Below are 13,561 nucleotides of genomic sequence, written 5' to 3'. Positions count from 1 at the left end.
ATGCATACATCTGGTTACATGTGCTGATAATTCTACCATGTTTCAGCTAAGTATCTTTCCCTGATTTTTCAAAACTTAGTATTCAAAATGAAGAATATATTAAAGTAGTTCAAAAAATATCAGCATTGACCTCTCTAAGCATTTCATGGAGAAAAAGTTGTAAAAAGATGATTTTTCTATTCAGCCCTTCAGTCACAATACATGTTTTTCACAATCACTATGCTTCACAGTCATTAATCCTAGATGAGGACTGCCACTCCTGTCTTTGGGGAAGGAGAGTATAAAGGAGAGCTAAGATGGACCAAGATAAAAATGAAGAGACTTCATTTCTGCTACATATACTTTTCAAATCCAAAATTGTGTGCCTGTCCATAATGATCTCAAAGGTAAGTGCAAAGACGGGAAATAAAGGAAAAAAGAAAGCGAATAACAGAGAATATGATACATTGATGGATTAAGGCAAAACAGACACCACAAGTATTACATAGAACCATAATCTTTCATCTGCCATATGTTGAGGGAAAAAAATCATGTTTTCTCTTCTTCTATCACCTCTGAATTGAGGTAAATAATGCTCCATGTTTAGCATCTAGAAATGCTATGCTTCTAGATTTGCTAAGTTTCCTATTTTCTGGTTATATGTTTACCCAACAACCTCTGCATTTCCCATCATTTTAGGATAAGAGATGAATAGCAAGGTTAATGATAATGAATGTACATAATTGTAATGTCAGTGTTGTCCACAATACATAATGGAAACAAAGATGACAAAAATAAAAGTCTTCTCTCTAGTAAGAGGAAAAAAAAGACGGGCGCCTGGGTGGCTCAGTCGGTTGAGTGTCCGGCTTTAGCTCAGGTCAAGATCTCACGGTTCATGGGTTCATGCCCTGCATTAGATTCTGTGCTGACAGCTGACTCAGACCCTGGAGCCTGTCTTCAGATTCTGTGTCTCTCTCTCTCTCTGACCTTCCCCTGCTCACATTGTCTCTCTCTCTCTCAAAAATAAATTAAAAAAACAATAAAAATTTTTAATAAAATTTAAAAAGAGAAAAAAAAGACGAAAGGTCTAGTAAAAGAAAAGTGGCAAGTAAAACAAATCTTATATGGGCGAAACGTGTGCGTATGTATTGATGATGTGAGGTTCAAGAAAATCTTTGTGAAACTGGGCCTCCTTGAATGCAGGCAGATTTGCACATATAAAAAGAAAAAATCAAGTACATTCCATGTAGTGAAGCACCACCAAAAAAAAAAAAAAAAAAAGGAAGAGACTAGGGTAAGTATGTGTGCATGTATATGTACACAAATTTGCAACCACTGGGGTTCAGTGTGGATAGAAGGCATTGGGATATAAGTCTGCTTATGAAGGGTTTTGACTGACAGCAAAGAGGCTCACACTTTGTTTACTAAGCAAAGGTGAGTCAGTGGTTTCAGAGGACATTAAAATGTAGAAATATATTAAGAAACAAAAAACAACATATGTAAAATTAAAAATTTAAGACAAGTAAGGTGATCCAAATCACTTTTTCTCCTGAAATATGAAAAGTCAAAGACATGCACAATAGCATTATCAAGTGTGGCTTTGGGTAGATTTCATGATCAGATTCCAAATTACACACTCTTTAGTTATGGTCTATGTAACATTCTTCATTCTCTAAATAACAATGAGTTTGCGCTTTTATAGGATTTTATTTTACATTTTGTTTCACTCTACAAAGCATTTTGAAAATTTTTAAAGATTTATTTAGTTATATTAGCAAAGCAGCTTTACATAAACCAAGCTGTTCTTCGCTTTACCGAGTCCATAGCAGACTTGATAAAGACAACACACTTTTGTATTTTAAGGCAACAACACAGAAATCTGATTGGCATTTTCAGTCACTGGGCAGAGATCAACATTTGTGCCTTTCATACACAATATCAATGTCAGAATTGGCCTGGATCATTAGCTGGATATGAATACTTTCTTTCATGCCCACGACTATGCCTAGTCTTGTGACTAGAAAAAAACAAACTTCTGTTACATAATTGGGTTCAATATTTATAACGACTGAAAATGTAGACAACTGCTGAAACTACAAAAAATTAAAATGCCATTAAAACATTATAAAATTTTACTGCAAAATTTCACTATTCTACATTCTACATGAAAGTTATACTGTCCTAAAATACAGTAAATCCTTAATTATTCTCTTTATTATAATTACACTAAACTGTAAAAACACCAGGAAATAAAATTTTTAGTGTTTCCTTTTATTTAGTATAATCTTCTGTTTGTAAAAACCCATAAATTTTACAAAAATTTCATTTTGCTTTTAGAACCTCGTAGAGGTAATAACAAAAGGGAGAAGGACTGATGTCCTCCAAGTACTGGACAAGCAGTATTACCTTTTACACAGTTTAAATGTTTTAAAAGGTCACAAACTTTCAATCATCCATTAAGAACTTAATTTTGGGGACACCCGGGTGGCCTGGTTAGTTAAGCACCTGACTCTCGACTTCGTCTCAGGTCACGATCTTATAGTTCATGGGTTCAAGCCCCACGTCAGGCTCCTCGCTGACAATGTGGAGCCTGCTTTGGATTCTCTCTGCCCTTCCCGTGATCTCTCTCTCAAAAATGAGTAGTAAACAACAACAACAAAAACTGAATCCTGTTGTTCAATGGTAGTTTAGCACAGTATGACTATATGGGTCTTATCTAATTAAGTAACACTGCTGATAGTCTTCAGTGCTTTTTAAAAAAGGAATTTATATATAAAGCAATTATGAAGACAAGTCTAATTAGAAAACCCCTCATTTCAAGTATGGATTTAAAAAACTCAAAATAAACATGAAATACTTGTGTGAATCCCTAAAACACATAGAAGACTTATATTCTGAAAACTACACAAAGCTGATGATAGAAACCAAAGACCACCTTCATGAATTTGAACACTCAATACAGTGAACATGTCATTCTCCCTAAACTGATATACAAGTTTAAAGCAGTTCCTAACAAAAGCCCAGCAAGACTTCTTTCAGATAAACATAAAATTATTCTAGAATTTTTATGGAAAAGCAAAAAGAACTAAGATAGGTGAAACAATTTTGAAAAAGGATAAAGTGGGAGAAATCAACCTACCTGACTTTAAGACTTATTATGTAACTACTCTAATCAAGAATATATGGTACTGGTGGATTGATAGATACAAACATCAATAGAACACAGTAAAGAATCTAAAAAGAGACCCAGCAAATATGACCATGTGTGAGATGCTTCCTTGCTTTCTGAAATTATATATATGTACTATATATTATACTCCAATATACAAGTGTTACCACGGGAGCCCTTTTGCTCTTGAAGAGTTTCAGATTTAACCCTTTCAAAAATTTTTTATTTCTCCAGTTAGTTAGTTATCTACAGACTTTCCCAACAGGTATCTGGGTAGAAAGTAACAAAAGCACTCCCTTCTAAGTTAGCGCTGGACTCTGAATGCCCATATGTGATAGCAGTCTGACCTCTAGACAAACATCTGAATAATATAAATATGATGCTTACCTGGAAATTGTTCATTAGGCCATAGGAACAAGGGCTGGTTTCACAAGATGAAAAGTCGAAGTTTAATTTGCAGGCTGCAGAAGTACAGTTTGTTAGCTCTGTTACAATAGTGTCATTAACGTTCCCAGTGGCATCTCGAACAACACAAGAACCTGAAGTTCAAGGGACAATAAGAACAAGTAAGAAAATTCAAATTTATATTCATTTAAAAATTATACATATCCATAAAGCAATTATGGTACTGAATATATGCTTGTTAACAATACTGATACTTTCAGTGTTTACTTTTATAGCGTTTATAGTTTAGATAGATCTACCTGGAACAGAATTTAAAAAGCATCATGATCCTCAATATTTTAGTGAAACAAAAACCTTATTAAAAACTAGTATTTTACAAATATATGCTTAAAAACCCTGCAAATATAGGTGTGGAAAATGGTAATGAGCAGAACTATTTCTATGCCTGTTTGGTTTAGATGTCCTTAAACAAATATAAACATGCTTTAGTGAAAGAATTCCAAATGGCAGAAAAGTTTTCCTGCTCCAACTATTTTATATTTGAAACATGCCAAAAATCAGACTTCAGGTACTATCAATCTTCTGTGATGGAAAGCAATGGGAAGCACTTTAACACTCCTGTCTCATCATATATGAGGTATAAACAATAAACATACTAGCCCCAAGTGAACAACAAACAGAAAATTAAGTTTGAAAGGGAGAACATTTTAATGATTAGACAGCCAACATCAAGTCCTTTTTGTCCTCAATTTCTTCATCTAACTCTCAGAGCAATGCTTGCAGAATGATGTTTCTCTCAAGGTACATGTGAAACCATTTCAGTGACGTGAGAAGAGAGCCCTGTCTACCCTAAAGTAGCTATGCTTTCAAGTGTCTCACATTCTGATGTTCTACATGGAAGTGAAACGTGAAAAGTGAAAAGTGGGTGAAAAAAAGTTTCCGTTACTTTGAACTAGTTATACCACCACTGATGTAGGCTGGTCTTGCTCCTGAGTATCAGAGACAATGGACACTCCAAGGGCTAATGTGGACAGAATGAAAGCAGTATGATGGTCAACAGTGTTAGGGAGTCAGATACAAACAGAATATGTTTGCTATAACTATTTTTCATTGTGAAACATAATCACTTATATCCTTTAAATTAAAACTAAATGTTCTTGAGCCAGAACTTTTATGGGAACACAAAAATATTTTGCTAAGCACATACATATATATATATAAATTATATATATAATTTTTTCTAAATGAATTTCAGATTCATTACAGATTTACATATATATAGACTTGAAAGGATACATGAAATCCACCTCCCTTACTAAATGTGAATTTAGCCCACCATGATAATATTATTATCATTTCCAATTCCTGTTTAATGAAGTTTCAAAATTACATTTAGGCAAATTAGCAGGAGAGTTTGTAAAAAGAGTTCTGTCATTATGTCACAACAAATCACTGATATGTGACAAAGATACAATTTTCTTGGGGCGCATGGGTGACTCAGCCGGCTGAGTGTCCAACTTCATTCAGCTCGTATCATAACCTCATGGTTCATGGGAACAAGCCCCACATCAGGGTCTGTGCTAAGAGCACAGAAGTCTCTGTGTGCTCTGGATTCTCTGCCTCCCTCACTCTCTGCCCGTCCTCTACTCATGCTTGCTCTCAAAATTAAACACACATTTAAGAAAATTTTCTTACTGCAATACTATGAAAACCTTTTATTCTGTGGTCTATGATTTTGGAGTTTGATTCTTTAGACTGGTATTAAACTAAGCTTTATTCTTACACTAGGCTTCAGACATTTACCTGGAAAACTTGAATCCAGGCATTAAAACAATGCTTACAATTCAAGAATATATGTTTTCTGGCTAAAGAAAACTCACTTTTCACTTTTGTGAGAGTGTAATAAACCCAATAAAATTTATCTATAGTCACTACATGTAAATTATAGGTAAATCAATATTTATTTTTTTTCTGGATTAGAATGCTTTAAAGAATTTACTTTACTAATATCCTTTAAAGAATTCATTATAAAACAAAACAAAGTCCCTTTATGCCAAGAAAAAAATTTTTTAAATCAAGTGTCAGTTATCCTAGGTAGGGAGACCTCTAAGCTTTCATGCAGTCTTGTGCAAAACAGTGATTTAGGGACGGGGTGACCTCTTAAGTCCTTAAAGGTTCTGAAGTGCCCTGATTTCATGAATGTAATAAAAGGTTTAAAACCATTTTCATTCAATTTAGTAAGACTTCAGTAATGCTTTTCATTTCATTCAGTATGTCCTGTTTACCAAAATCATTTTTTATGATGGAAAAAGCCAAATGTTGTTTAAATGTCTTAAAGCAGTCTTCATATGCAGGAAGACAAGCATGCAAATATAAAATAACCATAAACAAAAATATTAAAAATCTTATAAAGATCACAAAGGAAAATGCATTTATTTCTATACCAATGAATTATATTTTCTACAAATTGTAGCTCAGTGAAATTTAAGAGTTTGCAAATAAGACTTTACATAATTTTCTAACTTACTTTAATAAAAATCTTAGAGAAAAAACAAAGCATCTTGTAGTTTAGCTAATGCCTATAAAATCATTACTAGTTTATTTAAAACTCTTTCCGAGTTAAAATATGCAACTCTAAATCTTTTTATTGAAATGTTTCTGAATTTAAAAGTTAGAGATATAAATGTCATGGAAATAAATACTTCAAGCACGTACATAATGAAATTTCTAAAACACAAAGAACCATATGGTTATTTACCTACAGACACTGCAATTCCTATGTAAACCACGGTAGTAATTAAAATGGCTAAGAGTGTTCCTTTGGGTATGGCTGACTGAGGATCCTAGAAGGCAAGAAAAAAATTTTAAGTCTACTTTTAAAAATAAATAAATAAATGCACACATAGCACTTTTTATACAAAAGTACTTTGTACTACTTACCGCAAGATCACCTGAGATATTTGCTCCGGCAAGAATCCCAGTGGCGGCCGGAAAAAAGATGGCAAATACAGAAAAGAAAGTCTCATCCTCCCGAAAATCCGGTCCAAAGTTCTCACTAAATATTTCAGCTGTGGAGAACAAAATGTCTTTGGCAATTAATGGAGAGCAAACTGCACCATTACAAGTCAGGTCAAGTGTGAGTGATACATAAGCATGCGCCCTTGTTATTCTTTAGTGCAAGTCACTGGTAAACTCTCGAACACTCCCTTGTTGAAGTCTGGCATTCCTCTTTTCTCATATGAGGGAACAGTTTAGAGTCAAAATGATGATTTGACCTGGCTCATGTCTACTATTCTGCATACCTTACTAATTATGTTTCAAGCACCTCTAACTTGAGTATTGTCACTAGTCCAGATGTAAATCAAAGTGTGGATAAACCTCTCCATGTCTGAGGTCAGTCAAGGAAACAAGAAAGGACGTAGAAAAACACCATACTAATATGAAACCATTTTTTCTTACATCCCACCTACATCCTCTCTGTACACCTTTCTCTGTTTCCTAGTGTTGTGCTGCTTATTTTCTGATGCTGAACAACTCATCAGGGTTCCACGGAATTTTAGCTAAAGCAAACTAAGTAAAGTCCCTTTCCATTCCAACAATAATCAAGGCTGTAACTCGTCCTACTGTTTTCATCTATTATGATGGGCCCTGACACTGAAACTCATTAATTGTCATTTAACCTTCCACCCATCCGTCCAGTATCTAAGTATCTACCATGTGCCAGGTCCTCAACTGGAGCCATCTGGTATCTCACTACCTTAGTAAAACAAATGACAGACCACAAAGCAATATCAATCGCCAAGAAAAAAAGGGCATTCTAAAATACATTTAGATTTATTTCAGATAGAGATGGATCCAGAAATGCTAGTTATACATTATTTATTAATATACTAGAAAACTATGCAATACTTTTGTAAAGTTGCCAAGGATGTGAAAGACAAGGAAATGAGCAATGTGGCCTAACAGTTATTTGTAGCTATTCTGAAGTCAACCTAAATCACAAACAGAAAATATATAATTACTAGAAATATTTTTAGAAGTAATAATCCACTATAATTTTTAACACTTCTTTTAGAAATAAAATTGCAAAAAGAAATGTTCAAAAAACTTTACATCCTAAAAAAAGCTTAAGTAAAAAAAGCACTTGTAATTAAAATAAATGCCACAATTTAGAGCATAAAATACAGAAAACAAACTACCTAAGTGATGCTACTAACCTTCACTTCTAGCATGTCTAGTAGATACCTGTTCCCCCAATGTAGAAAATAATTTAAAGCCTGGTTTAAAAGTAGGCATAAATATACCAGTAATAAAAACAGATATCACACTATCAACCCAGGAACAGCAGGCACAAATAGTGGGTGGCTGTCACTAGTTCAGGTAAAATCCTTGGACCAACTCCTATCAGAAAACCACCCAGCCAATTAAGTCAGTGTCTGATATAAACCTGACCAGTGCTACTCACAAATGACTGAAGGTCTGTATGTGGTTATCAGTGTGCTTACACCAGACTACAGACCAGCTAGGAGTCTAGGTTCCACAGTTCAGGTCAGCTAATTTTGTTCCCAGTAAGACTCTGTGAAGGAAGAAATGCAGTGAGGTACATTCTGTATCTTTTCACAGATCTGTGTGAGCAGCTCTGGGCGACACAATTCTGGAGTATAAAAGCTAGGTCTCTTCCTCTAGGGCTGCAAAACCAGGAGTTCTGGTCAACTGAAGACAAGTCTAGTTATTACCCTAAGTGGTAAGCCTCTCTGAAGCTGATGCAACTATTGTTTCCTGCTCTATTTGACCCCATAGAGAGAGATGAGATGGGTTGATCCAGTATGTGGGGAGTGGAGGTGGAGAGGCCAATACAGAGAGACATTTTGGGAAATAACAAATGACAAGTAAATTTCACCAGCAGTGACAATCAGATGCAGAATGAAAAGGGTTATGGAGGTGAAAACTGTGGAAAATTCTCACCAATTCTGTTTCACAATTCTGCTGCCTAGTGTAGAAAAACTTAAGTTGCAATTACACCAAGAAATGAGTATTTCTTTCACAGGTTTAGGCACTTTGAGACTGTTGTATTGAAACACAACTAGAAGAATGAAAAAGCCATGTGAGAACAAAAGCTACCATTTCAGGTACAAAGTCCCTAGATTAGAGAGAACAAGCATCTTTCCTCAGTAGCACTGATTTTTCTACGTTCTATCATATTTTGTTGTTAGTAATGAAAACCAAAAGGGTTAAATGAAAGTGGTATTTTACTCTGTAACATATATAAAGGAGACAATACTAAATGGATTGTCAATAAGAGTGAGTGACTACAGCAAAATCAATTCTATTACCAAGAATCTAAAATATACTAATCTTATTTAGTTACTTACTAACAAATTGTTGTAACATGCACCTTTAAAAAATTGTATCTTTTTTACTTACACTTATAACCAAAGAAACCTTTGGGCTTCTTGCTGTCCAATGGGATGAATGTTCCTATGACGAAATCAGCAATAGCAAGCAGTAGAATCACCAAAAGAACAATCTGAGCCTAGAAATTTTAAACATTAAAAATCAACATCAAATCTCTCATGTCTATATACTGATTCATTTTCACTACCACATAACTTCCATGAGGGAAAGGATTTTTATTGTTTCCCAAGCACCTCAAACAGTGCTCAGCACAAAGCAGATGCTCAATAAACTTTTATTTTATATATATTCTTAATGTTTCTTTTTAAGAGAGCGAGAGAGCAAAAGAGACCAAAGCAGGGTAGGGGCAGAGAGAGGAGACAAAGAATTTGAGGCAGGCTCCAGGCTCCAAGCTGTCAGCACAGAGGGGAACTTGAACTCATCAACTGTGAGATGATGACCTGAGCCAAAGTCAGACATTTAACCAACTGGGCCACCCAGGCAACCCTCAATAAACTTTTGTTAAATGAACAGTCTTTGAAGAATTATCTGGAAATGTTCAATATGCTCGGAAGAAAATGGATAGCAAAAGTAGGACCAGCCCACATATTTCTGAAATGAATTAAAGATGGGCAAGCCTTCCTGTAAACCAGAAAGTGCTATAAATTCCACAATACTGGGGAATAGCCTTTTCATCCTTTGGGGTTATTTACTGCCCCCTCCACCTTAAGTACGATGTTGACATGAGGAACATATCTGCTACAAACACAAGTTTTACACCAAGTCCAAAGGCAATGCTGAATGTGTGACAACTATAGAAAAAGAAGAAAAAGTGCAGAAGAAGACAATATCCAGGAGGAGAATCTAAGTAGCAATGGGTCTTGGGGGAACAATCTATGAGAACGACCATCCTCCTCCTACACTGTTTTTGTTTTGTTTTCATGAGACATAACTGATGTGTAGCAATGTTTTAGGTTCTGGTGTACCATGTAATGATTCAGTATTTATATACATATAATTGTGTGATGATCACCATAATATGTCTAGTTAATATCCAGGATCATACATAGTTAAAAATTTTGTCTTTTCTTGTGATGAGAGCTTTTAAGAGCTACTCTTTAACAAAAGAAACTTTCAAATATGCAGTAGAGTTAACTATAGTCACCCTGCAGGATATGACACCCCTGCAACATTTATTTTAGAACTGCAATTTTATACATTTCACTCCCTTTACTATTTTGCTCCCCCTCTCACCTCTCTCTCTCCTCATCTACTCTATACCTCCCAACAAAGTTGAGGAGATACTCCAGAAAACTTGTGTCATGTGTGGGAAGAAAAACTGTTTAAATGAGAATCACGTCCCAGGTAGTACGAAGTTCTATTATTTTCAGTAAAGTCAACTGGTTAAGTGCGTAAGTAAATGACTTAATTTTATACTAATGATAAAAAAAATAACCCTTATTTTTTCCAACTTTCCTAATTTTTGATCTGGTAAACATTATCATGGCTCATATACAACACAGCTGTGTGATCTTACATGGTTTATAAAAGGAAACATGTAGAAATCTAGAAAGGACTTGGAGATCCTCAGCAGCATCTGTGTGGATGTGCATTAGTCAGAAAGGAGAACTGAGATGAGGAATATTCCCAAATTACAGAAGTAATTCCGGGTGCCTTGCTACACATTAACCTGTGATTTCACCAATTCTTCCCAGTAACAGTGGTCCTCGCTTAGGTAGCCCCGGGATTTCTGAGAGTTCAATAGCTGGGAGCCAAGATTAGTTTCTCTTATCTCTTATGGCACTAACTTCAAGTTTATTGCTCCTGTGTTTATTTTCGAAATTGAGCTTTTAAATAAATTACAAAGCCAAGAATTTAATTTGGGCTCCCTAACATACTGACCTGAGTGATTCTAAAGAATGTAAATTAAGATTAGGGGAAAAAGGGAAGGTAGGAAGTCAAAAGTTAGAAAGTACTGTGGTTTAGTGAACACTGGACTGATTGTTATCTCCAAACATTCCTTGTCAGACAGAAGATAACCTGATACATAAATTTCTCTGAAAATGGCCACTAAGGAATCGTCAAATTCTAAATTTATTAACACACTTTACAGTGGTCCCTAAACAAAAGTAAAAGTTCACTTATTAAATATGTACAGATATTCCAATGATGTCATACTTACTTTTGCTTCCCATTCCATTCCAGCTACAGAGATGCCTAGAAGGATCACCACTGTGATGGCTCCAATAATTCGGATATCATTGATTTCATCTATCATAAGTATGGAATGTTCCTAGAAAAGGAGAATTATAAATGTAATGAACAATATTAGCAACTCAGGTAAATTCTTTAGTTCATTTTGAAACATTTCAGAGACAGATGATGCCTTATATGAAGAAGTTCAATAAATGACAATGGAATGAATATGAAGGCCTAAGGAAAAGGAATCAATAACTATGTACTACTGAGGTATCATTCAAGTATCTCAAGATATCAAAAATATCAAATTAATAATGCTGTATTTAATACAGACTCAGTAAATCAAAAATGAAATTGCTAACAAAAAATTGCTAAAAAAATCATAGTATGTTGAAGCAGTACTAACAAGATTTTTTAAAGAAATATATTTTCTCTCTTTAGTTTGAAATCTCTTGCTACTTTGTGCTCTAGTCATACAGAAATAGTTACAGATGTCTTGTTTTGTTTTGTTTTTTTTTTTAAACAAACGATACTCTTCCCGGACTTTGCTTCCTTTTCTCCCATATTCCCTTCATGCCACACCCCACCGCTCCTACCTACTTGCTAACACCTAGACTCCCATCCTTGAAAAACTCTTTCTTACACTCCTTTGCTACCGCCTTTCCTGGACATAGGTTAAGTGCTTACCCTTCGTGTTGCCAAGGTCTCCTACAACTACCTACTTCTGACATCGTATCATCATGTTCTTTGTCTATCTTCCACACTAAACTCTTGAAGGACATGTTTTGCATCCATTACTGCTTTCCTAGCATCTAACATGGTGAGTGGCACGTAAGCCCTCAATAAAGATCTGGGAAACCAACGTGCAAAAGAGTAAATTACCTTAAGCAGCTCCACCACAGTTTCTGCAAATCCAACCACGTACATAGCAACTGCAACTGCATTGGCAAAAGCAAAGATCAGGCCAATTGCACCGCCAAATTCTGGCCCTAGACTTCTAGATATTAAATAATATGCTCCTCCTAAAAAAAAGGAAAAAGAAAGTACTAAAGTTAGGATTTTAAATGTCAAACAATCCTTTTAATCACATAAGAATTCTGAAAGCACATGGATCCTGTAAGACAGTAGTTAAATTAATGAGCAAGTGGGTGAGCATCTTTTCAGAAGAAATACCACAAAAGAACTCTTAACAACCCACTTCATTCATTAACAGTTCTCAACATCCAGAGAATTCTGCCTCTATCAAATATAAAATCATCCAGCTATTTAAATCTCTATTTTCTCTTCTGAGCCTTAGACTAAAATGGGCAACAGCCTTCTGCTCAGATTCACAGATACCAAGATCAACTCCCGATGGTTTTCTACGTAGTATTTTTAACATTAAAGTAACTTTCAAAATCACAGTTGAGATTATTTCAGTTACTTAAATTAATATGGGAATTTGTTGGTAATGTGAATTTAAGACTAAAAAATTTCACAAGAAACTGCAAAGAGACATACGGTGGTCTCTTAAATAGTTTATATTTTAAGAAATCCTGCCTAAATGTAACAATCAACTAGGACATGAAATGAACTAACATGAAGCAAGTATGTTTCTAACATTTTAAATATTAATCAGTATTATGGTTTTGAGTCAATCTAATGCTCAGCTAAAGTCTCTAAGGATTCTTCTAAAATTCTAATTTATTTCTTGCTTCTAGGTCATTATCAAACTTAATTTTAACAATAATGAAGTTACATGAAGTTATATACATTTTCTTTTAGATACTGATGAACTATTTAGTTCATAAGACCATATAATGAAATGCCTTTTAACACGTGAATATCTATCCTGTTTCCCTAGTATAATGAAGACAAATCCAACAACAAAAAATCCTATAGTTTAATAAAGTACAAAATATGCAAACTTTATTTTAGACATACCTATAATAGGTTTTATAGTTAATGCTATCAATTCTCTCAAAATATTCTACACTTTAAATCCATCCACTCAAAATCTCCTTATACTTATTTTACGAATTAATAATTTCCACCACCTTGGAAATCCTGAAGAAAAAAATGCAACCAAATCTTATATATTTCATGTATTGATTGGTCTTATGTGTTTTTTTTTTTTAACACATGCTTTTTTAAAAAATTTTTTTAGTGTTTATTTTTGAGGGAGACAGAGCGCGAGTGATAGAGGGGCAGAAAGAGAGGGAGACTAAATCTGAAGCAGGCTCCAGGCTCTAGTTTTAATAAATTAGAAGATTCAATACTGTTAAAATAACCATTCTTCCCAGAAAGATTTTTTTAAAGGTTTATTTACTTATTTTGAGAGAGAGAGTGAGAGAAGCAGACAGAGAAGGTCAGAAAGAGAATCCCAAGCACGCTCCGTGATGTCAGCACAGAGCCAGATGCAAGGCTGGAGGTCAT

The 13,561-nt window shown here is 34.6% G+C and overlaps 1 protein-coding gene across 1 annotated transcript in view; it reads right to left on the bottom strand.

Moving 5' to 3' along the window:
* Positions 1-13,561, bottom strand: part of SLC12A2 (solute carrier family 12 member 2) — a 98,219-nt gene that overhangs the window by 39,246 nt on the left and 45,412 nt on the right. Inside the window, exons 8-13 of the mRNA XM_029941158.1 lie at positions 12,029-12,168; positions 11,130-11,240; positions 8,978-9,086; positions 6,494-6,621; positions 6,312-6,396; positions 3,536-3,687 (exon numbers count right to left, since the gene is read on the bottom strand). Of these exons, the coding sequence (XP_029797018.1) occupies positions 3,536-3,687; positions 6,312-6,396; positions 6,494-6,621; positions 8,978-9,086; positions 11,130-11,240; positions 12,029-12,168 (725 nt within the window). The remainder of the gene's footprint in view (positions 1-3,535; positions 3,688-6,311; positions 6,397-6,493; positions 6,622-8,977; positions 9,087-11,129; positions 11,241-12,028; positions 12,169-13,561) is intronic.

Source organism: Suricata suricatta, chromosome 6, assembly GCF_006229205.1.
Source record: "Suricata suricatta isolate VVHF042 chromosome 6, meerkat_22Aug2017_6uvM2_HiC, whole genome shotgun sequence".
NCBI classification, from domain to species: Eukaryota; Metazoa; Chordata; class Mammalia; order Carnivora; family Herpestidae; genus Suricata; species Suricata suricatta.
This window is presented reverse-complemented; position numbering and strand designations above follow the sequence as displayed.